A 26,097-nucleotide genomic window follows, 5' to 3' on the forward strand; every position below is an offset into this window, starting at 1 on the left:
GGAAAGACCATAATCATGAAAGGGTAAGTTTTTACTTTATTTTGCGAACTCTTTCTTCTTTCATCGATTAGTATTTACATTTCTCAGATAAAAAGAAAAATGTATGATACACAAATAAAGAGAAATCATGCAATTTGGAATATTTGACCCCCAATTATTCTCATTACAATTTTTACTTTATCTAACAGCAAATTGTACTTGAATTTAGAAGGAGATTTGACAGGCCTCAACAAAATCTGAGTTTGGTTCAAAAGGTTACTATGCAACTAAATTATGAAAGATTACTCACCATTAATTATTATTATTGTGTTTAATAAAATTAATATATAAATAAATATTGTATTTAATTAATATTAATGAAAAGATTAAAAAATTAATTTATTTAAATATATTTAAAAAATTAATGTGTATAAATTAATTTTGTATTTGGCTCAACTAACATGTTGTAAAAATTTTTTTTTTTAGTTAAAATTTAATAAATAAGAATAAAATTATAATTATTTGATAATTATTTAATATTAAGTTAAAAACAATAAAAGATGTTTATCAGGTTAATCAAATATTATTCCAAACCAAAGGGCAAAGGCCTCCTTAGGATTAGACTTGATATGGGTCATCTCAATTTGGATTGAATGAGTTGATTCCGAGACAAGAATTAGACCAATTTTTATAAATAAGTGCAAATTGTTTTAAACTGAATTTAAAATTAAATTATTTTCAAATCTATTTTGCTATCTAAATTTGTCATTGTCAAGTTGTGTGACCTTGTTTGGACTGCGCTAGACTTAAATCCAGCCCTACTCACTTTTGCCCACCAGGTTGGACACCAGAGTTTTGGGCTAATGAACCAGTTTGGCTTACAAGCTAGGCCTGGTCCTCATGGGTTTGTTCATCCGGCCCACGTTTACATCTTCCCAGTTCCTATGGATGCGATTTCACCGAGGGGCGTTTAGTTTTAGAGTTTAAAGATTATCTTAATAATTTATCTTTTATTATCTTATTTGATTTGTTAATAATAAAAAATTATAGTAATTATCTATTCATAATATTGATGTGATAAATAATATAAACAGTAATCTAATTACCATCTTTATTATATTTATTAAAAAATTACTAAGGAAATCTTGATTTTATTATAATTATATTATAATTTATTAATTTTTAATATAAAAATAAATTTATTTTTAATTAATATAATAAATAATATAAAAAATATTTAAAAATAATTATATTCAAACATATTTTAGTAAAGTATTTTATTAATATCTTTTTATTATCTTTAATAAAAAATAATAATTATTTATATCTTTTAAATTTAATCAAATATGTTAATAATATATATCCAATAATCTTATAAATAAAAATTTTTGGATAATAAAGTATTGTCCAACCAAACTGCTCCTAAAAGATCATTCTAATGAACTGACTACTCGGGGCAATAACAAAAGTACATCCAGTGCTACGTTCCTTTCGCCGCCTTTGAAGATATATTCAATTCTCTGCTTCAGCCATCAGGCGCTAACAAAAATCCTCTTTCGAAAACTTTGTTTCATGTATCGCTAACCACAATGGAACCGCCCACCAGAGACGATAGTCTTCAGAAACTAGAATATTTATCGCTCGTATCTAAAGTTTGCTCCGAGTTAGAAACACATTTCGGGCTTGGAGACAAAGTTTTAGCTGAATTTATCACCGAGTTAGGTGGCAGTTGTGAAACTGTTGAGGAATTTGATTCTATGTTGAAAGAAAATGGCGCCGAAATGCCCGATTACTTTGTAAGCACATTATTAACTATTATTCACGCGATTCTTCCTCCTAAGCCAAAATCGGACAAGGATGTAAAGAAAGAGATTGGTGGTGATGGTAAGAAATCGAAGTTTAATGCTCTCTCCATTGCAGATGGTAAAGGTAGAGTCAAAGAACTTAAGAGAGAGATAGAAGAGGAAGCTCGTGAGCGGTGCCGGGAGAATGAGGAAAGGGAAGAGAAATATAGGCCTAGAGACAGAGACAAAGATAGGAGGAGCAGAGAAGGAGATAGGAGGCATAGAGATGGATATAGAGATATAGATATAAGTAGAGATAGAGATGGTAGAGACATAGATAGGGATTGGCATAGAGACAGAGATTATGATGATGGTGGTAGGAGTAAAAAGCACAAAGATAGAGACGGGCGTGACAGGAGTAGGAATTATGATAATCGTGAAGAGAATGGGGCTGATAGAGAGAATCGTGAAGATGGAGATAGGAGATCTGGATTGTACAGATACAATGAGCCTGAGTTGCATAAAGTTTATAAGGGGAGGGTGTCAAGAGTGATGGACACGGGTTGTTTTGTTCAACTGAGTGATTTTAAGCGCAAGGAGGGGTTAGTTCATGTTTCACAGTTGGCAAGTAGGAGGATTGGTAATGCTAAAGATGTTGTAAAGCGGGATCAGGAAGTTTATGTGAAGGTGATTTCACTGTCTGGTCAGAAGTTGAGTCTATCCATGAGGGATGTTGATCAGAACACTGGTAAAGACTTGCTTCCATAGAAGAAAAGTGAGGATGATGCATCAAGGATTAATCCTTCAGAGTCAAAGGATGGGCCAATGGCTAGGACCTATGTAACACGGAAACGGAAACATGGAAATGCATTTTTAAAAAAATATAGGAAACGGAAACGTGAGGAAACTTATAAATATGAAAAATATAAAGGTTTTTTTTATAAATACTAAATTTTTTATAACAAAAATACATAAACTTATATAATATAAAAATAAATAATAAAAAAAGAAAAAAATACTATAAAATAGAATCCTAGAATCTATTGTAAATTATTCTTGAGTAAACACACGTAGATATTTAAGAAAAAAACAACAATACACACCAATCTATATGATATGTTGGGGAAAAGATGAGTAGCACATCGAAGAGTAGAGAGAAGATGAATTCAATATGAGATTTAAAGACATTTTCGGTTTGAAAATACAAAAAATATGTGTTTAATCGATTTCACAATTTTTCTTCTAAAAAAAACATGTTTTAAAATTTTTCAAAAATTTTCAAATGACCCGAAACGTTTCCTACAAGTTTCGGGGAGTTTCGGAAACGGAAACGTTTTCGAAACGTGGAAACGCACCCCATTGTAAGTTTCCGTGCTACTTTGGCTAGGAGAGGTCTTTCAGGGATAAGAATTGTGGAGAAGGATGATGCAGTTCCATCACGCAGGCCATTGAAGAGAATGAGCTCCCCGGAGAGATGGGAGGCAAAACAGTTGATTGCTTCGGGGGTTTTATCTGTAAATGAGTACCCTATGTATGATGAAGAAGGGAATGGGATGGTTTATCAGGAAGAGGGTCCTGAGGAAGAGCTTGATATTGAACTGAATGAGGATGAACCTGCATTTTTACAAGGGCAGACCAGGTATTCTGTGGATATGTCTCCCGTGAAAATTTTCAAGAATCCAGAAGGGTCACTGAGCCGTGCTGCTGCTCTCCAATCTGCTCTCATAAAGGAGCGGAGAGAAGTTCGTGAACGACAACAGAGGACAATGCTTGAATACCGAAGGATCTGAATCGTCCTTGGGAAGACCCGATGCCAGAGACAGGTGAGAGGCATCTGGCACAGGAGCTTAGGGGTGTTGGTTTATCAGCTTATGACATACCTGAATGGAAGAAGGACGCATTTGGGAAAGCATTGACTTTTGCGCAGAGGTCAAAGCTCTCCATCCAGGAACAGAGGCAGAGCTTACCTATCTATAAATTGAAGAAGGAATTAATTCAGGCTGTGCATGATAATCAGGTTCTGGTAGTTATTGGTGAAACAGGTTCAGGTAAGACTACCCAGGTAACTCAGTATCTTGCAGAGGCTGGTTACACTACAAGAGGTAAAATTGGTTGTACACAGCCCCGTAGGGTGGCTACAATGTCTGTGGCCAAGAGAGGTGCTGAAGAATTTGGCTGTCGTTTGGGGGAGGAGGTTGGTATGCTATAAGATTTGAAGATTGTACTGAACAGACACTGTTATCAAATACATTGACTGATGGCATGCTTCTTAGGGAGATTCTGCTTGATGATAACCTTTCTCAATATTCAGTCATTTTGCTTGATGAAGCTCATGAAAGGACAATCCACACTGATGTCCTTTTTGGGTTACTCAAGCGACTTGTGAAGCGCAGACCAGATCTTCGTCTGATTATCACATTTGCCACATTAGATGCAGAGAAATTTTCTGGGTATTTCTTTAACTGCAACATTTTTACAATTCCTGGGAGAACTTTCCCTGTTGAAATACTATACACTAAACAGCCCAAAAGCGATTATCTAGATGCATCACTGATCACTGTCCTACAGATCCACTTGACAGAACCTGAAGGTGATAACCCCCTCTTCTTGACAGGTCAGGAGGAAATTGACTTTGCATGTCAGTCTCTTTATGAGAGGATGAAAGGTTTAGGTAAAAATGTTCCGGAACTGATTATTTTACCAGTTTACAGTGCCCTGCCCAGTGAAATGCAGTCAAGAATTTTTGACCCCGCTCCTCCGGGAAAGAGAAAAGTGGTCGTGGCCACTAATATTGCTGAGGCTTCTTTGACCATTGATGGAATATTTTATGTTATTGATCCTGGGTTTGCAAAACAGAATGTTTATAATCCGAAGCAGGGGCTTCAATCACTAGTCATAACGCCAATTTCACAAGCATCAACCAAGCAACGAGCTGGACGTGCAGGTCGTACTGGCCCCAGAAAATGTTATCGCCTATACACAGAGAGTGAATGAAATGTCACCTACTACAATTCCAGAAATTCAAAGGATCAATCTTGGAGTAATTACCCTTACAATGAATGTTATGGGAATAAATGATCTTTTGTCATTTGATTTTATGGATCCACCTTCACCCCAAGCTCTCATCTCTGCCATGGAGCAGCTGTATAGTCTTGGAGCTCTGGATGAGGAGGGGCTTCTGACAAAATTGGATAGGAAAATGGCCGAATTTCCTCTAGAACCACCCTTGCCAAAGATGTTGCTGGCCAGTGTAGACCTTGGATGTAGTGACGAGGTATTGACTATCATTGCAATGATTCAAACTGGCAACATATTCTATAGGCCTAGGGAAGACAAGCACAAGCAGACCAGAAGCGGGCCAAATTTTTTCAGCCCGAGGGTGATCATTTGACCTTGCTAGCAGTGTATGAGGCATGGAAAGCTAAGAATTTTTCAGGGCCATGGTGCTTTGAGAACTTTGTTCAGTCCCGATCCCTGAGGAGAGTGCAGGATGTCAGAAAGCAATGTCTCAGCATCATGGATAAGTAAGTTCTTATAGTTTCAATTTTACATTTGTTTTCACTCTCATCTTTTGCAATGATCTATTCCTTTAATTGCTGCAGTTTAGTTGTAATGATATTTGACGATTGTCATATTGCTTCTTAGTCTCTTGGTAGATTAAGTGGACTAATTCTTTCTAATTTGCTTGGTAATATTAATATAAGAGGTAATGGTAATTACATACATGATTAGTGTTATTCATGTGCTATTGCTTGTCAAGTGTCATTAAGTTTTGTGCTTAGTGCCTAACTATTATCTGGTTTGCACACCAGTAAGCATCACAGATTCTCTTGGTTATAGCTGTTGTAATTATTGGAATATTGGTTGAGAACAAAGGCTTATTAACTGGAATTTATTTGTCTCAGTAATTTAATAATTGTATGGTGATATTGTGAACTCTGAACTTTGGTTTTGGATGCTACTGGGTGGTGAATATGGATTGTTAACTTTTATTGTGTTTGGTCTGATGGTGGATTCCTCTGATACAAATTTATCATTTTTACCAGTATGTTGTGCTAAGATTAAATGTTTCTCCAGCTTGTGATTAGGCTGAGAGAATCTTTTTGGATTTACTCATTTAGATTTTCATTTCCTCTCTTTATGCTTTCCATTAAGTCCATTTAGTTTATTCAGTTGAGATGACCAGTCTCTGGATTCTTTTCTGCACTCTATGTTTCTTCTCATGTATCCACATCAATTACTCTGTAGCTATTATTAGATAATGTTGTGTGGACTATAAATAATGGCCTAAAGCTTAGCAATCATGTATAGTAATGCTTGAGTTCTTGCTGTTGTTTGTTGGATAGAATTTTGTGGAACCTGTTTGTTAAATGTAGATTACCTGCATTATAGTGAACAAACCAGAACTCTTTCCCCTATTGTGCTTAGATATAAATGTTATCTTTATATCATTGGTGGATTATGCGGGGCGTATCTAACTTGAAACTTTTTGGTTTTAGATATAAGTTGGATGTTGTGAGTGCTGGAAAAAATTTTACGAAGATAAGGAAAGCGATTACAGCTGGATTCTTCTTCCATGCAACCAGAAAAAGACCCACAGGAGGGGTATCGAACTCTAGTTGAGAATCAGCCAGTTTATATTCACCCAAGCAGTGCTCTCTTTCAGAGACAACCTGATTGGGTTATCTACCATGAACTTGTTATGACTACAAAAGAGTGCATGTGTGAAGTAACAGTAGTAGATCCAAAGTGGCTTGTGGAACTGGCACCAAGATTCTTCAAGGTTTCAGATCCCACGAAAATGAGCAAGCGCAAGCATCAAGAACGCATTGAACCACTATACGATAGATACCATGAGCCCAATTCTTGGCGGTTAAGTAAAAGACGAGCATGAATTGTTGTTCATTTATTTTAAGTATCAACCAGCCTAAATGTGTATTTGATTACATATTTTTTTACTAATTGTATATATGCCTTGTAGAATTTTAGTCATTGTTTTCAGGATATGTAAATCAAAATGCCATAGGATATGTTGTGATAGTTGATTCCATATACATGTTTATAGTAATGAAGTCAAAACTCATTTATCACCGGTAAATTCTGTCAAGCTTGTAGGTGTTTCTGTTAGGTTTAATCTTCTGTTTTTGAATAATCCCTGTTGACTAGGGAGTAAGTTATTTGTTTTGACTCTTTCCTTTGTTGATAATCATGTTTCTGTTAGAGTAAACGTGGGCTGTAATCTTTCCTTTTATTTAGGAAGTTGTAAGGCTATATAATAGCCAGAGTTTGCTGATTTCTAATAAGTCATTCTCCCAGATTAAGTGTATTGTTTCGTTTAAATTCTTTGTGTCACAACAATTTGGTATCAGAGCACCCACTGGGCCTGAGAAAAAAAAAACCGCAGATTTTTGAGTGACTTGAAAACAGGCAGAAAGATAGGTATGACGAGTGAAGGGAATTTTGTGCAGTCAGCAATTCCCTGCTTCGATGGCCATTATGACCATTGGAGCATGCTAATGGAAAATTTTCTGAGGTCCAAGGAATATTGGCATCTAGTGGAGACTGGTTACACAGAAATAGAAGCAAGAGCAACTCTGACTGAGGCACAGCAAATGAAGCTTGATGAGTTGAAGTTGAAGGATTTGAAAGTGAAGAATTACTTGTTCCAGGCAATCGACCGAACCATCTTGGAGACCATACTTTAGAAGGATACTTCAAAGCAAATATGGGATTCGATGAGAAAGAAATATGAAGGGAATGCAAGGGTGAAACGGTCGATCCTACAAGCTCTTCGTAAAGAGTTTGAAACCTTAGAGATGAAAACTAGTGAGAAAGTCTGTGATTATTTTTCTCGTGTAATGTCTGTTGCAAATAAAATGAGGGTGCATGGTGAACTTATAGTAGACGTTACAATTGTGGAGAAAATACTTCGCTCTTTAACAGACAAATTTAATTACATAGTTTGTTCTATTGAAGAGTCGAAAGATATTGACCAGCTGTCCATTGATGAATTACAAAGCTCGTTGATCGTTCATGAGCAGAAATTTCACAAATATGATGGGGAAGAACAGGCCTTGAAGATAACTCATGAAGATAAATCAAGAGGAAGAGGACGTGACAGAGGCTCATATAGAGGAAGAGGCAGAGGTAGAAGGTATCAAACATTCGACAAATCCTTTGTTGAGTGTTATAATTGCCACAAGCTCGGACACTTTCAATATGAGTGTCCAAGTTGGGGTAAAGAAGCCAATTTTGCTGAGCTTGATGAAAAGGAAGCAATGCTACTGATGTCGTATGTAGAGATACATGGAGCAAAAAGAGAAGATATTTGGTTTCTGGACTCGGGGTGTAGCAATCATATGAGTAGAGATAAAACCTGGTTTACTGATCTTAATGAAAGCTTTAGACAGAAGGTTAAGCTTGGAGATAATTCGAGGATATCGGTTATGGGAAAAGGTAGTGTAAGGCTATAAGTGAATGAAATTGTGCATATAGTTACCGAGGTATTCTATGTACCGGAATTGAAAAATAATTTGTTGAGTATAGGACAGTTGCAGGAGAGAGGATTAGCAATTCTCATTCAACATGAAAAATGTCGAATTTATCATCCAGAGAGGGGGTTAATTATTCAATTTGAAATGTCAGCTAATCGAATGTTCTTTTTATTAGCTATGTCTCAACCAAGCAAAGCTGCATGCTTTCATACAATCACTCAAGATATGTCTTAGTTATGACATCGAAGGTATGGCCATTTGAGCTATAAAGGTCTGAGAACACTCTAACTCAAGAAGATGGTACATGGATTGCCATAACTTACTGCTCCCACAACAGTGTGTAAGGACTGCATGATAGGAAAACAACAACGTGATCCTTTCCCAAAGAAAAGCATTTGGAGAGCATCACAAAAACTTCAACTAATCCATGCAGACTTATGTGGTCCGATCATGCCTATTTCCAATAGCAACAAGAGGTACACAATCTGTTTTATTGATGACTTTAGTCGGAAAACATGGGTTTATAATTTATATGAGAAATCATAAGCTTTTAGTATGTTTAAATATTTTAAGAGTCTTGTTGAGAAAGAAACAGACACTAACATCAAATGTTTACGTACTGATCGTGGAGGAGAATTTATTTCACAAGAGTTCAATCAGTTCTGTAAGGAGAATGACATCAAAAGGTAGTTGACGGCTGCGTACACTTCACAGCAAAATGGGGTGGCAGAAAGGAAGAACAGGACAATCATGAACATGGTTCGATGTATGTTGTCAGAGAAGAAAATTCCAAAAAGCTTCTGGCCAGAAGCAGTAAACTGGACGGTACATGTTCTAAACCGAAGTCCAACCTTGATTGTGAAGAATATGACGCCAAAAGAGGCTTGAGTGGAATCAAGCCTTCAGTCGAACATTTTCGAGTGTTTGGATGTATCTCACATGTGCATATATTGGATGCCAAGAGAAACAAGCTAGAAAATAAAAGCTTCAGTTTTGTATTATTGGGTGTTAGTGAGGAGTCCAAAGCCTACAGGCTTTATGATCCAGTGTGAAAGAGGATTGTGGTGAGCCGAGATGTCAAATTTGAAGAAGATGAGAGTTGGGATTGGGATAAGAGTTATAAAGAGTTAGTTGCAGTTGATTTAGAGGGGTGACAACGAAGAGGATACTGCTTTAAATGGTGTCAATGAAGAAGACAGTGAAGGAGAAAGTGATACTAGAGAAGTGGGGCCTAATTCTTCAAATAATGTGGATGAAGGGAGTTTGTCTAGCTCCAGCGAAGAAGGGCATGAAGAAAGGATTAGAAGAAAACCAACCTGGATGAATGATTACGAGAGTGGTGAAGGCTTATCTGAAGGAGAAGATGTGACTAATTTTGTATTCTTTGCATCTACTGACTCTGTGCATTTCAAAGAAGCAGTAAAACATGAGAAGTGGAGAGCAGCTATGGACTTTGAGATAAAGTCCATTGAGAAGAACGAAACTTGGGTGTTGACTGATCTGCCAACTAGTGCCAAAAAGATTGGTGTTAAATGGGTCTATAAAATGAAACTTAACAGAAATGGAGAGCTGGACAAGCACAAAGCACGCCTAGTAGCTAAAGGCTATGCACAATAGTATGGAGTCGACTACATTGAAGTATTTGCTCCTGTGGCGAGGATGGATACAATACGTATGATCATTGCTCTTTCTACACAAAGGGGCTGGACAGTGTACCAATTAGATGTAAAGTCGGCGTTTCTACATGGTGAGCTGAATGAGGATGTGTTTGTGGAACAACCAAGGGGTTATGAGAAAGAAGACAGTCCAAACAAAGTATATAAGTTAAAGAAGGCTCTATACGGGCTAAAGCAAGCTCCACGAGCATGGTTCAGTCGAATAGAAGCTTATTTTATGAAAGAAGGGTTTGAAAAGTGTCACAACAAGCACACCTTGTTTGTCAAGATAAGTAAAGAAGGCAAAATTTTGATTGTTAGTATCTACGTTGATGATCTTATTTTTACTGGGGATGATGAGCCTATGATTGAAGATTTTAAGAATTCAATGATGAAAGAATTCGATATGTCCGATCTTGGAAGGATGAAATACTTTCTTGGTATTGAGGTACTACAAAGAAATGATGGGATCTTTATTTGTCAAAAAAAGTATGCCATGGAGGTGCTGAAGAGATTTGGCATGGAAGAAAGCAATTCGGTGCTAAATCCAATAGTTCCAGGGTTCAAAGTTTGCAAGGATGCAGATGGAGTTAAGGTGGATGTGACTTTCTTCAAACAAGTGGTAGGTAGCTTGATGTATTTAACGGCTACTAGACCTGATCTAATGTTTGTGGTTAGTCTCATTAGTCGATATATGGGGCAGCCAACTGAACTGTATTTGCAAGCAGCAAAGAGAGCATTGAGATATTTGCAGGGAATAACTGATTTTGGGATTTTCTACAAGAAGGGAGGAAGTGAAAATTTGGTGGCTTATGCTGATAGTGATTATGCTGGCGATCTAGAAGACAGGAAAAGTACTTCAGGTTATGTCTTCTTGATGAGCTCAGGAGTTGTTTCATGGTCATCTAAAAAACAGCCAACAGTTACTCTCTCAACAACTGAGGCTGAGTTTGTGGCAGCTGCTTATTGTGCTAGTCAAGTCATTTGGATGAGAAGGATTTTAGAGAAACTTGGTCACTCACAACGTGGCAGTACTATGATGTTTTGTGACAATAGTTCGACGATCAAGCTCTCCAAGAATCCTGTGCTACATGGACGTTGCAAACACATTGATGTTCGTTTTCATTTCTTGCGTGATCTTGTAAAGGAGGGAACTGTGGAGTTAGTTTATTGTGGAACTCAAGAGCAAGTTGCTGATATGATGACTAAGCCCCTAAAGCTAGATGTGTTTCAAAAGCTGCGATGTTTGCTGGGAGTCTGCCAAGAACTAGAAGTAAACTAATTTTTGGTAATTAGTTTAAGGGAGGAAATGTTAAGCTTGTAGGTGTTTCTGTTAGGTTTAATCTTCTGTTTCTGAATAATCCTTGTTGACTAGGGAGTAGGTTATTTGTTTTGACTCTTTCCTTTGTTGATAACTATGTTTCTGTTAGAGTAAACGTGGGCTGTAATCTTTCATTTTATTTAGGAAGTTGTAAGGCTATATAATAGCCAGAGTTTGCTGATTTCTAATAAGTCATTCTCTCAGATTAAGTGTACTGTTTCGTTTAAATTCTTTGTGTCACAACAAATTCCTGCATTATTAGCCAGACGAGAGAGGAAAGGAACCCTATTACCAAATGGTTCAAAACACTCTTTCTACGTTCTCTACTGCTCCCTCCTCTTTGTTAATGATTCATTAACAATTGAACACTATTATATACACAATTTTTGTGCATAAATAATAATATGTTATTATATGATTGAATAATTAAAAATTAAATATAAAATAATATTTAATTATATGATGATATATCGGTATTTATATATATAGTTTTATTGATAACAATTTATTGTGGGGAATTAGCATTACATCACCATTAATATCCTGAATAATGATAAAATATTACCATTATTTAGAATTCTGTTGTAGTTGAGGTGGTTGGGATGCTCAGCTCTCACCCGAGACACCGAGGTTCAAGTCCTGGCAACAGAAATCACTTCCTAATTCAATCTAAGCCCTCATTCTGCCTTCTCTTCTATCCGTTTGTTACGAAAATTTTACTCTCAATCATATTCTGGTACGCTGTTCTCTTTTCATTATTTTATATATGTTTTAACATATCTCTGGTCTGAATAACACAATTTGTTGGCATTGCTATTTGGGCGCGTTGAAACTATTCGACCATACAACTCTATGCTATATGATTGTGTTTTGAGGAGGACTTCCGAAATAAAATGATTAATCCTTTAACCGTGTTGCCTAATTCAGGAAAACCTTATATGCATTGTTATGTTATTCTTCAAGTGAGAGAATTGTTGTGATGATCACTCTGTTTTTCTGTGACGTGCTAATCTTGTTCTATCTGAAGTTTTAATGCGGGTATCACCATGATGGTTTTCAATTTTTTTTTTTAAATCATAATGAGTCATATCATATTGCTGCAGTTGCTTGATATATGTATATTTTGTTGCAGCCTCTTATTTGTTGTCTTACAAGTGATTTGGGCTTTCGCTGTGAACTGCCAAAGTAGTGTAATCATGTCTGTGTCAGGATTGACGGGTAGTCCTTCAAGATGTTGTCTTAGGACAAGTGTGGGTAGTCTGGGTTCATTGAAGCAGGTTTCAGCTTTCCCTAGCTCTTGGAAACCTTTCGATGAGATTACAAAACTCCATTTGGAAAGTAACTGCTTAATTCTTAAAGGCTGAAGTAATTATGTCCTCTTGTTAATACAGTATTTTTGTTTCTCACGAAAGGAAAAAATAAATGGTAGTTTTCTTGATCATGATGCTTTCCCCGTTGCAATCATACAGAAATTATAGGCTTGGTTCTGCTCAAGGATGCAAGAAGCGACAAACTCACTTGATGAACTGTACAATGGGTGCTTCTTATGGTGATACATCAAATGGATCAATTGGCAATATATGATTCATTGACAACTGCAAATTGATATGGGAAATCTATAGTGAACTCCTGATGCAGAAAATTTTGTCGCAAGGCCATATTATGGAATCCTGGTCAAATTTTCTGGTTTAGTAGGCCAATTTTATGGCGAATTATGATATGTGCAGTTTTATGGTAACATTAGGCTGGCAACTTTACTTTCGTGAGATGCATTAGTTTGTTGATCTTGGTTGAAAGGAGTCTATACTAATCAAATATGTGATATTGTTTCATGTATCAGTAATGGGTGGTAGATGCGTCAATGAATGAACAGTTTGTAGGAGTGATTTAAGCCCACAAACTGTAAATTTAGCTGCATGTCTGATATGACTTAACCTTCTCTATCTCAACCCCCTCCCCTCATCCATATTGTTGATTTTTTAATGGAGATCTGGAAGCAAAGAAAGCAAGAAAAATGAAAAAAACAGAGAAAACAGAGAGCTGGAACGGAGGTCTGCTATTTTTCTGTTTTTGTGACTTAAAAACATATCATTTCTTTGCCATACATGTATATTTACATAGCTTTCCTAACCCCTGTATAAAAGCAGCTTAAATTAAGCTTATCCACACAAATTCTTACAAGCCAACCAAACTTTAAGTCAAAGTACACCTAACATAACAAATACAATTTAGTTTGGTTACATTCTAACTAAAAACATTACAAAATGGTTAAGGAAGTTTGTCACCATTTTAAAGGCTGCAAAAAATAATCCATATCATCTTCAGCTTTCTACAGCAGAACCATCTTCAAAAATTCAGAATTTACAGCAGCCAACTTCATAGCTTTATAGCTTCAACACTCCTCCTTGACAAACTTGCTTATCATTCCCAACTTCTTTCTCATTTGAACAAACCTTTTGGTGTTTAATGCCTTGGTCAAAATGTCAGCTAATTGCTCATCTGAGCTGCAGTGAATTAGACTCACCTCTGATTCTTCTTCTGCTTGTCTAATGGCATGATACTTGATCTTGATATGCTTTGTTTTACCATGGAAAACAGGATTTTTTGTTATGGCTACTGCAGCTTTGTTATCACAATAAATAGGTGTAGCTTCCACTTGCTTTTCATGCAAATCATCTAAAATTTTTCTCAGCCAAATGGTTTGATTTACAGCTGAAGCAGCAGCTATGTATTCAGCTTCTGCTGTACTTTGAGCTACCACACTTTGCTTTTTAGAGTTCTAGCATATAACACCTGATCCAAGAAAAAATATGTAACCAGAAGTGCTTTTAAAGTCATCAATTGAACCACCCCAATCACTATCAACATAGCCACATAAATTCAGCTCCAACTTTCTGTTATAAAAAATTCTAAGATCTGCTGTATTTTTGACATATCTAAGTACCCTTTTGGCTGTTTTGAAATGTTGTTGGCTTGGCTTTTGCATAAACCTGGAAAGTAAACTTGTGACATACATTATATCTGGTCTAGTTGCTGTTAGATAAAGCAAGCAACCTACCAAGCTTCTATAAACAGATGGTTCAACCTCCAGAAATCCATCATTCTTTTCCAGCTTCTGGTTTAGCACTAAAGGGTTGTCAACTCCTTTTGCATTTTCCATGCCAAACCTTCTCAATATCTCCTTTGCATATTTTTCTTGACCAATAAAGGTCCCAACATCAGATTGAATTACTTCAATTCCCAAAAAGAAGCTGAGCTTTCCCAAGTCTGTCATTTCGAAGGCATTCTGCATCTCCAATTTTAACCAAGCAATCAATTCTTCATTGCTTCCTGTGACCAGAAGATCATCCACGTAAATGGATACAATTAGCACATTTTCTTCAACAAATTTCACATATAATGTAGCCTCATTTAAGCTCTTTACAAAGCCAAGCTTCAGCAAGTATGCATTCACCTTGCTATACCAGGCTCTTGGAGCTTGTTTTAGGCCATACAAGGCCTTTCTAAGTAGGCACACTTTATTTTCTTCACCTTTCTTTACAAATCCAGGAGCTTGTTCAATGTGCACTTCTTCACTTAATTCACCATTGAGAAATGCTGATTTAACATCAAGTTGGTAAAGATTCCAACCTTTTTGTGCTGCTAATGCAATAAGGAGTTTAATGGTGTCAAACCTTGCAACAGGAGCAAAGGTTTCAGAGTAGTCTTCACCTTCCTTTTGAGCATACCCTTTCACTACAAGCCTTGCCTTTAGTTTGTTTACAGAACCATCAGCATTCATTTTTGTTCTGTACACCCATTTAACCCCTATTATATGCTTATTAGGAGGTCTTTCTACAAGCTTCCAAGTCTGATTTTTTTCAATCATCTTTATCTCCTCTTGCATTGTAGCCCTCCAACTAGGAAACCTTGATGCTTCCTCAAATGTTGCAGGCTCTAATATGGCTGTATTACACCTGCTATAAATTTCAGAAAGTGATCTCATTTTGGGTGTTTTATCTTCATCATCACTGCTAGCTTGAAGCTTATCTTCTGCCACCTTTTCACTTTGCAAGTTAGGCTCATTTTTCACCTTCACTTGAACTTCATTGGCTTCCCAATTCCATACTGAATCTTCATCAAATTTCAGATCTCTGTGGATGCTAATTTTTCCAGTTAAAGGATGATAAACTCTATAAGCTTTTGACAAGTCACTATAGCCAACAAAGATGCCTAATTCAGCTTTCTTACTCAACTTTTCTCTCTTCATTTCTGGTATATAAGTCCAGCAAATGCAGCCAAATATCTTCATATAACTCACATTTGGCTTTGAACCAAACCAAGCCTCATAAGGTGTCATGTCCTTCAAGGCTTTTGTTGGTAATTTGTTGAGTAAATGCACTGCTGTATTCACAGCTTCTGCCCAAAAGTTTTTTGGCAAATTAGCTTCAAACAAAAGACATCTTGCCATTTCCATCACAGTCCTATTCTTCCTCTCACTCACCCCATTTTGTTGAGGGCTGTAAGGAGTTGTGAGCTGATGTTTAATGCCATTTTCCATGCAAATTTTTCTGAATTTTTCACTGGTATATTCCCCTCCATTATCACTCCTTACCATTCTTATTTTGCATCCACTTTCATTCTCTACAAGTCTCTTAAAATTCAGAAACACATCTAAAACTTCAGATTTCAGCTTAATGAAGTAAACCCAGCACATTCTACTAAGATCATCAATAAAAAGAACAAAATACCTACTGCCATTTAAGGAATTTTCTGTCATGGGGCCACACACATCAGTGTGTACTAACTGCAGCTTCTCTTTGGCCCTCCATGCTTCATTATTTGAGAATGAGAGTCTTGTTTGCTTGCCTAATTGACAAGCTTCACATACTCCTTTCATCATTGCCACCTTTGACACTCCAACAGTGAGCTCTTTTTCATACAAAAGTTTGAGCCCTTTTTCATGAAAGTGGCCTAGTCTTTTATGCCACTTAATTGACTCTTGATCACTACTAACAAATGCTTGAGCATTCAACTCATTTAGCTCTAAACAAAAACTTCTATGCATCATATTTACCACCATTAATTCTACTCTTTTTGAGTCATAAACATGACATTTTTTATTATCAAATTTTAAGGAGTAATTCTTCTCTAGCATTTGTCCAATACTCAATAAGTTAAGAGCTATACCAGGCACAAACAAAACATCATTAATCATTTTTGTACCTGATGATGTAGTGATAGAAATTGTACCAACTCCTTTCACTTGCAAAAAATCTCCATTTCCAATTTTTACTCTAGAGATTCTGCTCTTCTTCATGTTGACAAAAAGGCTTTCATCTGAAGTCATATGATTGGTGCATCCACTGTCCAATAACCAAGTTTGAGAATGGACTTGAGCTTCATAGCAGCCTGCTGTAAACAATTGCTCTTCAGGTTGCTCTTCCTTCTCTTGTAACTTTTCAGCAACTTGAGCTTGCTGCTGATTTGTTTTACCTTTGTTCTTGCAAACTTTCTCCATATGACCAAATTCTTTACACCTTCTACATTGTATTTCAGGTCTATACCAGCAGTACCTCTCTGTATGGCTGGTTTTTTTACAATGTTGGCAGGGTGGAAATCTACCTTTCTTCCCTTTTTGTCTTCTATCAAAGCTCTCCTTCTTTTCTTTGCCTTTCTTGCCAAATTGCTGCTTATTTGAACTGGAACCAGCATGTATTTTTGTTATTTGATTTGCAACAAAAGCTCCTTCAGATATTATGACTCCATCTCTAAAAGCTTGTCTCAATTCCACAGCTTGTAAAGAGTTTGAAAGTTCTGAAATTGTCATGGTGCTTATGTCTTTCGAATCTTCCAAAGATGAGATCTTTGCCTCAAATTTTTCTGGCAAACTCACCAATACTTGCTCCACAACCTTATTTTCAGAAATCACCTCTCCAAGAAGAGTCAACTGGTTCACAATTTTCATTAGCCTATCAATGTAGTCTTTAATTGATTCACCATCTTTCATTCTAAGCAGAGCAAATTCCCTTTTTAAATTGAAAATTTGCATTTGCTTTGATTTGTCACTTCCATGGAATTCCAATCTCAACTTATCCCATGCTTCCTTTGCTGTCTCACAAGCCATGATCTTTGCAAACATCACCTCTGAAACTGCAGAATGGATACAAGACAAAGCTTTGTATCTCTTAGCCACTTCTTCAGAATGATGCTTGATTTGATTCAGTGTTGGGTTTTCTGGCAGTGGATTTGATTGCTTATCTATCTCAACCACATCCCACAAATCAAAAGCTCTTAAATAGGCTTTCATCTTCACTGCCCATGCTGCATAATTTTCACCAGAAAAAACTGGTGCAGATACCCCTGTAAAACTGCTTGAAGCCATGGTTTGTGTGTTCAGTTTCTTCTCCTTTTCTTCAAACTTCTTCCTTGGCACAGGTCTTTACAAAGAACTGAAGGCTCTGATACCAATTGTTGATTTTTTAATGGAGATCTGGAAGCAAAGAAAGCAAGAAAAATGAAAAAAACAGAGGAGAAAACAAAGAGCTGGAACGGAGGTCTGCTATTTTTCTGTTTTTGTGACTTAAAAACATATCATTTCTTTGCCATACATGTATATTTACATAGCTTTCCTAACCCCTGTACAAAAGCAGCTTAAATTAAGCTTATCCACACAAATTCTTACAAGCCAACCAAACTTTAAGTCAAAGTACACCTAACATAACAAATACAATTTGGTTTGGTTGCATTCTAACTAAAAACATTACAAAATGGTTAAGGAAGTTTGTCACCATTTTAAAGGCTGCAAAAAATAATCCATATCATCTTCAGCTTTCTGCAGCAGAACCATCTTCAAAAATTCAGAATTTACAGCAGCCAACTTCATAGCTTCATAGCTTCAACACATATGTGGACAAAAATAAGTGTTGATTAACGGATACAATCCTTGTCATTTAAGCACAAGGTTTATGCATAGGAGTTTTTTTTAACTAAGTTAACCACTTTTGGGTTCCGATATGCTTATTTGCCTTTTCTATTCTTGCTTCTTACATTATCTCGTAGTTGGAAAAAAATTTCCAATGAATATATGTTTATTTCGCAACTGCATAATTTATGTGGGGACCCATAGTCAACTCATAATGCAGAAAATTTCGTTGCAAGGCCATGGTTATAGAATCCTGGTCAAATTTTCATGTTTAAGGCTTAGGATTTGGGGTCAAATTAGCCATATCATCCTGTCCAAATTCAGATATCTTCCTTAGAATTAATGTCTGGGATCCCTAGAAAAGACTGGGAATAAGCAAGGAGGCTTCCAAAGACGAAATTCAAGCTGCAAGGTACATCGTTGTTCAGATATATGCAAGGCACAAACCAAGTTTAGATGCTGCTGAATCTGCCCATGACAAAATAATAAAGCAGAAGTTCCAACTGAAGATGGCCCAACCCTTCTGGTAGCCTTGTCTCTGGTTGCTCCGGTATACTTTATACATGAGCAGCTGGAGAGCAAACTCCGAGCTTTTCTTTATTCGTAAGTTGCTGATATCTGTTTAATTACATTTAAATTATAGAATATATTCTATGATTTTCCAAACGTTTAATTATTTAGGGGATTTTTTAAATGTACAAAGTAAATTTTTTTGAATAATTTCTAATTTTTTTACATTCCTTATATTTGAAATGTACTATTTTATGATGAGTGAGTATCTATGGTCCTGATTCTCCCATGTTACAGTTGCTGATTACAGTCTTACAAAGTTACAACATATTGTCTTGATTTTAAATGCATTTATGAAATCCTGGCATTTCAAGTTCTGAATCATTGTGCAGCTAAAGTTTTGAATCAAGTGTTTGATTTTTTGGTGCAGTGCCATAGCTTTTACTTTCTCCTGGTTGCTGGGAACTTTCTTGATGGTATCTGTGATTCCACCTATACCTGTGATATAAGGATGAGGAATTTTGAAGTGACAACTCCACCGATAACATATGTGCTACTCTGGGTTTTGTCAACTTATATCAAAGTACCGGATAATTGCTATTAGAGAACCCGGTTTTGTTGGAGGGGACGACAAGATTTTCTTGGTTAACTTATTGTTTCTTCAAACATGCAGTCTTCTTAAAAAGGGCCATGCCACATTTCTAATCATACAGCCTTGGAGCTTTTTGCAACTATTCAAAGGGCCTCCCAATTTAGAAAGAAAAGATTGTGAGATGTGTATTATGTTTTTGGGAGAGAGGCTGTAAAACTTTATCAAGATAGAATAGGTTGAGCTTTTCATGATATATCACTTCTCTTTTAATAAATATTCTCTTTTTTCTTTTTTGGTATTCTTAACAAATATTTGAAGTGGTATTATCCTCCTTTCAGTTTAGTATTAGCATTGTGTAGTTAGTTCCCAGTATGGAATCTCTTCTCAAACCTTTGGGAATCATCTTTTTCGCTCATAAGAATAGAGCGAATCTTTGCGGTCTAGATTGAGAGGCTTAAGTAGATACATCCATTGGTTGTGTTAGACTGAATTTGGTACAACCCGCCTTACCCACGGGTTGTACCATGTCAAGACCACAAAAAAAAATGAATCATGTTGGTCTGTTAGAATGACAAGCCCCAAGGTTTGGTTCTAGAACCTGCCTTTATGAGCTTGTAACGGCTCAGATTGTGTACTTTGAGTCGATCTACCGTAGCGCAATGTTACGTGTACATACTTTCAATACAGAATTTGAAAACACTAATAATATATTATTATGTGATTAGGTGTTACTTTTTTTTAATTTAAAGTCATTTAATTAGATAATAATACATTATCTATAGACATAATTTATGTATAAAAAATATATATACATAATTTTATTATATTATAATTTTTTTGATCTAATCGAGAGGTCTTTGACATAATCCACACAATCTATAAGTCGTGATAGGGCAGACCATGCTTTTTGCACCGACCCTAACATGTCTAAGCAGAACTTTTCCTTTCCTATATACTATTGAATTTTCAAATATTTTGTGGAAACGCATCAGACCTTGTCCACAGAAACTACTCTAATTTTTTTTTTTTTTCAGTAAACCTACTATAAATTTGTTCATTGCTTCGGGGCTTCGTTCTTCCACAATTTATTAGATTATTTCTGGTTGGGTCATTGGTGCAACCACACTATCGTTTTGATGTAATTTCATTCTTATTCTACAGTTGGAGATGGCCATTGGGCTAGTATACTAAAATTCTCTTTTGTTTCTCAATTTGGCGATTAAGACACAGTGACTAAAGAGCTTCGAAATTCATACAAGATGGTCTTGGTTTGAGCTTCCTGCATACAAATATCCACCACTTGTCCGTTGTATTTAGCAACTAGAATCAATGGTCATTACCTTTCTTTTTCCGTCTGAAAAAATTTCCTAATACCAATGCAACAGCCACAAAAGTGCGTGCCATACAATAAAATCCAGAAAATAAGCTGCTATACTTTGGCCTTGGGATTGAAATTTCATCATTTCACTGCCTTTTTTTCTTTTTAGGTAGAAAATTAATGTTTCCTGTTTTTGATGCCATAACATTTGTTTAGAATGAGCGTTCATATTTGTTAGGGTCAAATGATATTCTACATCATCTTGCCTTTTGGGTGATTGATTCTGATGAATAAGAAGCCAAAAGAAGGAAAATTTTATGACTGAGCCTTCAACAACTATGTCCCAAAAGATCTCATAATTTGTTGGGGTCTAACAAATATGACAAAACCCAACCATTTATTTTCAGAGGGTTGGCATTTCCACAAGCAAATGTCTCAGTTTAACAACGTCAGCAATGGGACAAGTAGGAAAGTTATCATCTGACCTGGCAATCACAATTGGTGATTGCATAACAGCCTCAAATGAGATACCTCTGGGTGAGTCTCTGGAACTATAAATGCAATGAATATAGAAAAATGTTTGCGTCTAAGAGAGCATAAAAAGCTTGAGTTGAGGAGAGACGGATAAGAGGAGGACTAAGAGAGTAGTAGTGCATCTTGTTACATTAAAAGAAAATGGCCTCTGCTTCTCTCCTTAAGACTTCATCAGTTGTTAACAAGAGTGAGTGGGTGAAGGGTCAAACCCTTCGCCAACCTTCAGTGTTTGTGGTCTGATGCCACCCAGTTGCCTCCTCTGGCCTCACCGTGCGTGCTGGCTCATATGCTGATGAACTCGTCAAGACTGCGGTATCTGCATGTATTTTTGTTATCACAATTTGTACAATTAAGTTTGTATAACTTGTTTGAATGTCTGTTATAGTGGTTAGTATGGAGATTTAGAGAACAAGCATATTAGTTATAAGAAAGTATTGGATGGTGTAGAAAACTGTTGCATCTCCTGGGCGAGGGATCTTGGCCATGGATGAATCAAATGCGACATGTGGAAAACGCCTAGCATCAATTGGGTTAGAAAACACAGAGGCAAATCGCCAGGCATACAGAACATTGCTTGTCACAGCTCCTGGTCTTGGGCAGTACATTTCAGGTGCCATCCTCTTTGAGGAGACACTTTATCAATCTAACACTGATGGAAGGAAGATGGTTGATGTCCTTGTGGAGCAAAATATTGTTCCCGGAATCAAAGTTGACGAGGTAAGAGCTTTTTTTTTTTTCATTATTATTATTCTCAAATTCTGATTATGATATGAATGACGAATGATGAGAACTACAGGGTTTGGTTCCATTGGCTGGCTCAAATGATGAGTCATGGTGCCAAGGTCTTGATGGCCTTGCATCTCGTTCTGCTGCTTACTAATAACAGGGTGCTCGCTTCGCCAAATGGTATCTGTACTTGTTTTATCAAATTCTGTACAATTTTCATTTATCATTTCTCTAGCAGCATGTCATGTTTGATTTGATTATAGGCGTACAGTGGTGAGCATTCCCAATGGTCCATCTGCCCTTGCTGTGAAGGAAGCTGCCTGGGGGCTTGCTCGCTATGCTGCCATATCTCAGGTGACAATATAATGTTATTGGAACATTGCTTAGACTGGTTGATAGTTCCGTTCAATAAGACTTCAGTTACTTTATTAGTTGGAGAGTATATTGAAAGATCACACATAGTGCTTATCAGTTTACTAGTGACATTTATTTAGGAAGTAATTGCTTAAAATAAGGGGTGTTGTTAAATTTCTGTACTACATAATGGTTTTCTGCATCCATTTAAATACATAAAAAATAATACAACTTTGTTCAATTTTATTTTTTTATCATTGCCTGCAAGTATGTCTTACTTCCACTTACAGAAATTGTCAACATGATTTAGTTATTTCATATTTTTTTCGGTGTAGTTTTTGGTTGTCTGAGTAAGAATTTTGTATGTGCTTTGACAGGACAATGGATTGGTCCCAATTGTGGAACCTGAGATCATGCTTGACGGGGCGCATGGCATTGGCAGGACCTTTGAAGTAGCACAGAAGGTGTGGGCTGAGGTATTCTTTTACCTGGCTGAGAACAATGCGATGTTTGAAGGTATCCTTCTCAAGCCTAGCATGTTCACTCCTGGTGCTGAGTGCAAGGACAAGGCCACACCACAAGAAGTTGCAGACTACACTCTCAGTCTACTTCACAGAAGAATTCCTCCAGCCGTTCCTAGAATCATGCAAGTGACCAATGCCCTAATGAACACGATTTGTTATGAAATGGAAACAAACACACACAATATATTCTACTAGGCTAATCATAGATGTTAACTTCTAATTTTTATTTATGGTTGATCAGTTTTTGTCCGGTGGGCAATCTGAAGTTGAGGCTACCTTGAACTTTAATGCGATGAACCAAGCTCCGAACCCATGGCATGTGTCGTTCTCATATGCAAAGCCCTTCAAAACACTTGCCTGAAGACTTGGGGAGGCAGAGCTGAGAATGTAAAAGCTGCTCAGGAGGTCCTGCTCATCCGGGCAAAAGCCAACTCTCTTGCTCAGCTTGGAAAATACACTGGTGAGGGAGAGTCTGAAGAAGCCAAGAAAGGAATGTTTGTCAAAGGCTACGTTTACTAGGCTCAATAAGAGAAAATCTGCAATAAAAGTCGGCGGTGATGTGAGATTGTGAAGTATCTGTTTTCTTCTTGTAAGCATGGAGACTATTCTCGTCAATAGCATGTACTGAAAATGTGAGAACCCATTTTCATGCTTTAATGCTACCCTGTGATATCTTGTAGCTCTCTTAATAGTTGAAATTGGCATCAACATTCAACTTACGAGGCATTATATGCTTGAAATGTGGAGCATTTGTTCCTTATGGTCTCAGTTGGACGCACTGAAAATAGAACTCAATCCAGCAAACAAATTGAAGAGTGGTGTGTTTTATCACGAAAATAATTAGGCCAAAAGACTTATTCCCACCCAAGGTTTAGTGCAAATGCAAACTCTCATCCCTGAGGTTTTAAAAAACTTAAATACCCATCCGTTATAAAAATTTTGTTAGAGCTAAAAATAAAACCGTTATTTTATCAAAATATATAATTTTATCTTATTTTCCTCCCCTCCCAAGGTTTTGAAAGCTGACATTTCACCCCAGCTTTAATTTTGAAAAGTGACTCCTCCCCCTCCCCCTCCCCCCTCCCCCCACTGTGCCTAAGGTTTTCTCTCTAATAACAACCACCATCTCTACCATTTTCCTCCCTTTGGCCATCTCTCTCCTTGGCAGATGAAGTTAACAAAGACAAAACGTCTTCGTCGAGTAAGAGATGAAGATGATTCTTCTCAACAAAAAGACGAGACGAGACATGTCTCTTCTTCATCTCTTCTTCATCTATCGAGGAGGGAGACCACCGGAGGGAGGAAAGGGTAGAGATGCTAATCATGGTCATCACCATTACTGGAGATGGTAGCCTCAAAAAGAAGAAAAAAACCCTGCAAAAGAGAAAGGGGAAGCCACTTTTCAAAGTTAAAGGTGGTGTAAAATATTAGTTTTTAAAACTTAGGAGAAAATGAGAAAATCATATATTTTTTAATATTATTGATAAAATAACGATTTTACCCTTAACCTTGATAGAAGTTAGATAACGAGTAAATATTTGAGTTTTCAAAACCCCTAAATGAGAGTTTGTATTTGCGCTTAACTTTGGGTGGGAATAAGTCTTTTGGCCAAATAATTATTGGAGTGACGACGGAGCAAGCCAACTTAGATCGGATATTCTGAAGAGAATATGTCATACAAGCAATCAACTGGAAGTTGCACTCCTTTAGTCCTTTCTCAGACTTAATCTTTAGGTTATCAACAAATTTCTATTAAGCTGTTTTCACAAAATAATATCATTATTTAGGATGATATACACCAAATAATGAACCTGATTAGTTCCTTCCATTAGGTTAATATATGTCCTGGTTCATGGCAACGACTGTAAATCCTCGGTGTAACATTTTCTCCTTGCGAAGGATGTCAATTTCTATTGGAAGGGCAACTCAGATGACGACTATCGAGGACGGGGAGCAGAATAGCTATTTCTTCTGGTAGTGCAACCATTCTAATTGGTTTCCAAAAAGACTGACAGGTTCCTGATATATTGCATGGTAGAATTCGGTGCGGAAGAATGGATGAACCCATGCATTGACATTTGTGAGCCTCATGTGTCATGCAACAACAATGGCATGCTTGCACGGAATACATGAAAACTTAAACTTTCTACATGTACAAGGCATTTCACCGAAGTCCACAATACCCATGTATCTACCAAAACCAACAACTTGATACCGAGTAGGTGTAATTGCCTGAACCTCTAAGCGTGCAGACTTTGATAGACAACTGCTGATCTTCTCTTCCGTCCAAGGGGTGACAAAGTTAGGACATTCATCTGTAATTTGAAAAAATATTAACAACACATTTGTTAATAACCAAAACTAAGGGGAAAAAAGTACATGATCAAAAACTTTTAATTATTAACGATTAGATATGTACTTGTATGGTTTCTCCTCTCATAAAACTTTTAATTATTAGCAATTGAAATCCTTTCAGTAAGGCAAATTGCTTTACAACATCTTTCAATTGAACTTTATTATGAAAATATCACCAATCTTTACACCATTCTCCTTGCGGATCGATCTGATACCACCTGATGATGTTGATGGCTGTGGAGGAAAATCAGGAAGCCACCTAAACAGATCAGTGGAGACATTGTAAAAAAATGGCCTAAAATAATTTTCACCACTTGAAATAGGATCTTCAAGCTGCAAACTATCCATACCCTTGGTAACATGTGGCATATACTCGGGCTCTACCTCTTTAGAAGGAATATCGGACATATCATTTCCATCAAAGTCACCCTAGCCGAGAACCCTATCTTTCTCTCTATGAGCCCATGAGTTTGCAATGTACAATGGGTCATTACTGAAATCAATTAAGTTTTCCAAATCATATTCTTTTTTCACCCCACTAATTTCTTTTTCATCTTCATCTTCATCTTCTTCTTCCTGTCCTTCAATTGGGGTACATGTAACAAAAACAAGAATACATTCCTATAAGTACTGAGACATATCAATAAGACTCTGCACATCTTCATCATTTTGGATCTGTACGAGGCAGTCGAACTTAATTTTTCTTGGCTTCATTGATAGTTTTTCATTGGATCAATACCACAAAACTCCTTCAAAAGCTCAATAAATCTCTCAAATGTTATTCCATAAGGAATTTTAATTAATTGTTTGGATCCTCCAACATATTTCATTGTATTGTTGCCACCTTGAATCTATTCTTCTTGGTAACAAACCGATGCATAATCATCCATTTTAATTATCAATCTTACAATGACAAGTTTTTGAAAAAAATTATTCATTTATAACAAAAAAATTGTAATAACTATGTAAAACACTCTTACAATTATTAATATAAAAAAACCCCTCATATTTTTTTAATATTTTATTTAACCCCTATAATTATTTAAA

The 26,097-nt window shown here is 36.5% G+C and overlaps 1 protein-coding gene and 1 pseudogene across 1 annotated transcript; both read left to right on the forward strand.

Annotated features, from left to right (window-relative positions):
* The first annotated feature begins 1,568 nt into the window (after positions 1-1,568).
* LOC123228063 lies at positions 1,569-6,657 on the forward strand (annotated as a pseudogene).
* Positions 6,658-21,012: 14,355 nt separating this feature from the next.
* LOC123228150 (fructose-bisphosphate aldolase 1, chloroplastic-like) lies at positions 21,013-22,992 on the forward strand. Its single transcript, XM_044653423.1, is given in 6 exon segments — positions 21,013-21,094; positions 21,342-21,403; positions 21,539-21,808; positions 21,888-21,997; positions 22,081-22,171; positions 22,549-22,992. Coding segments are annotated over 6 exon segments (957 nt in total). The 3' UTR covers positions 22,891-22,992.
* The last annotated feature ends 3,105 nt before the right edge of the window (positions 22,993-26,097 follow it).

Source organism: Mangifera indica, chromosome 1 (assembly GCF_011075055.1).
Source record: "Mangifera indica cultivar Alphonso chromosome 1, CATAS_Mindica_2.1, whole genome shotgun sequence".
Taxonomy (NCBI): domain Eukaryota; kingdom Viridiplantae; phylum Streptophyta; class Magnoliopsida; order Sapindales; family Anacardiaceae; genus Mangifera; species Mangifera indica.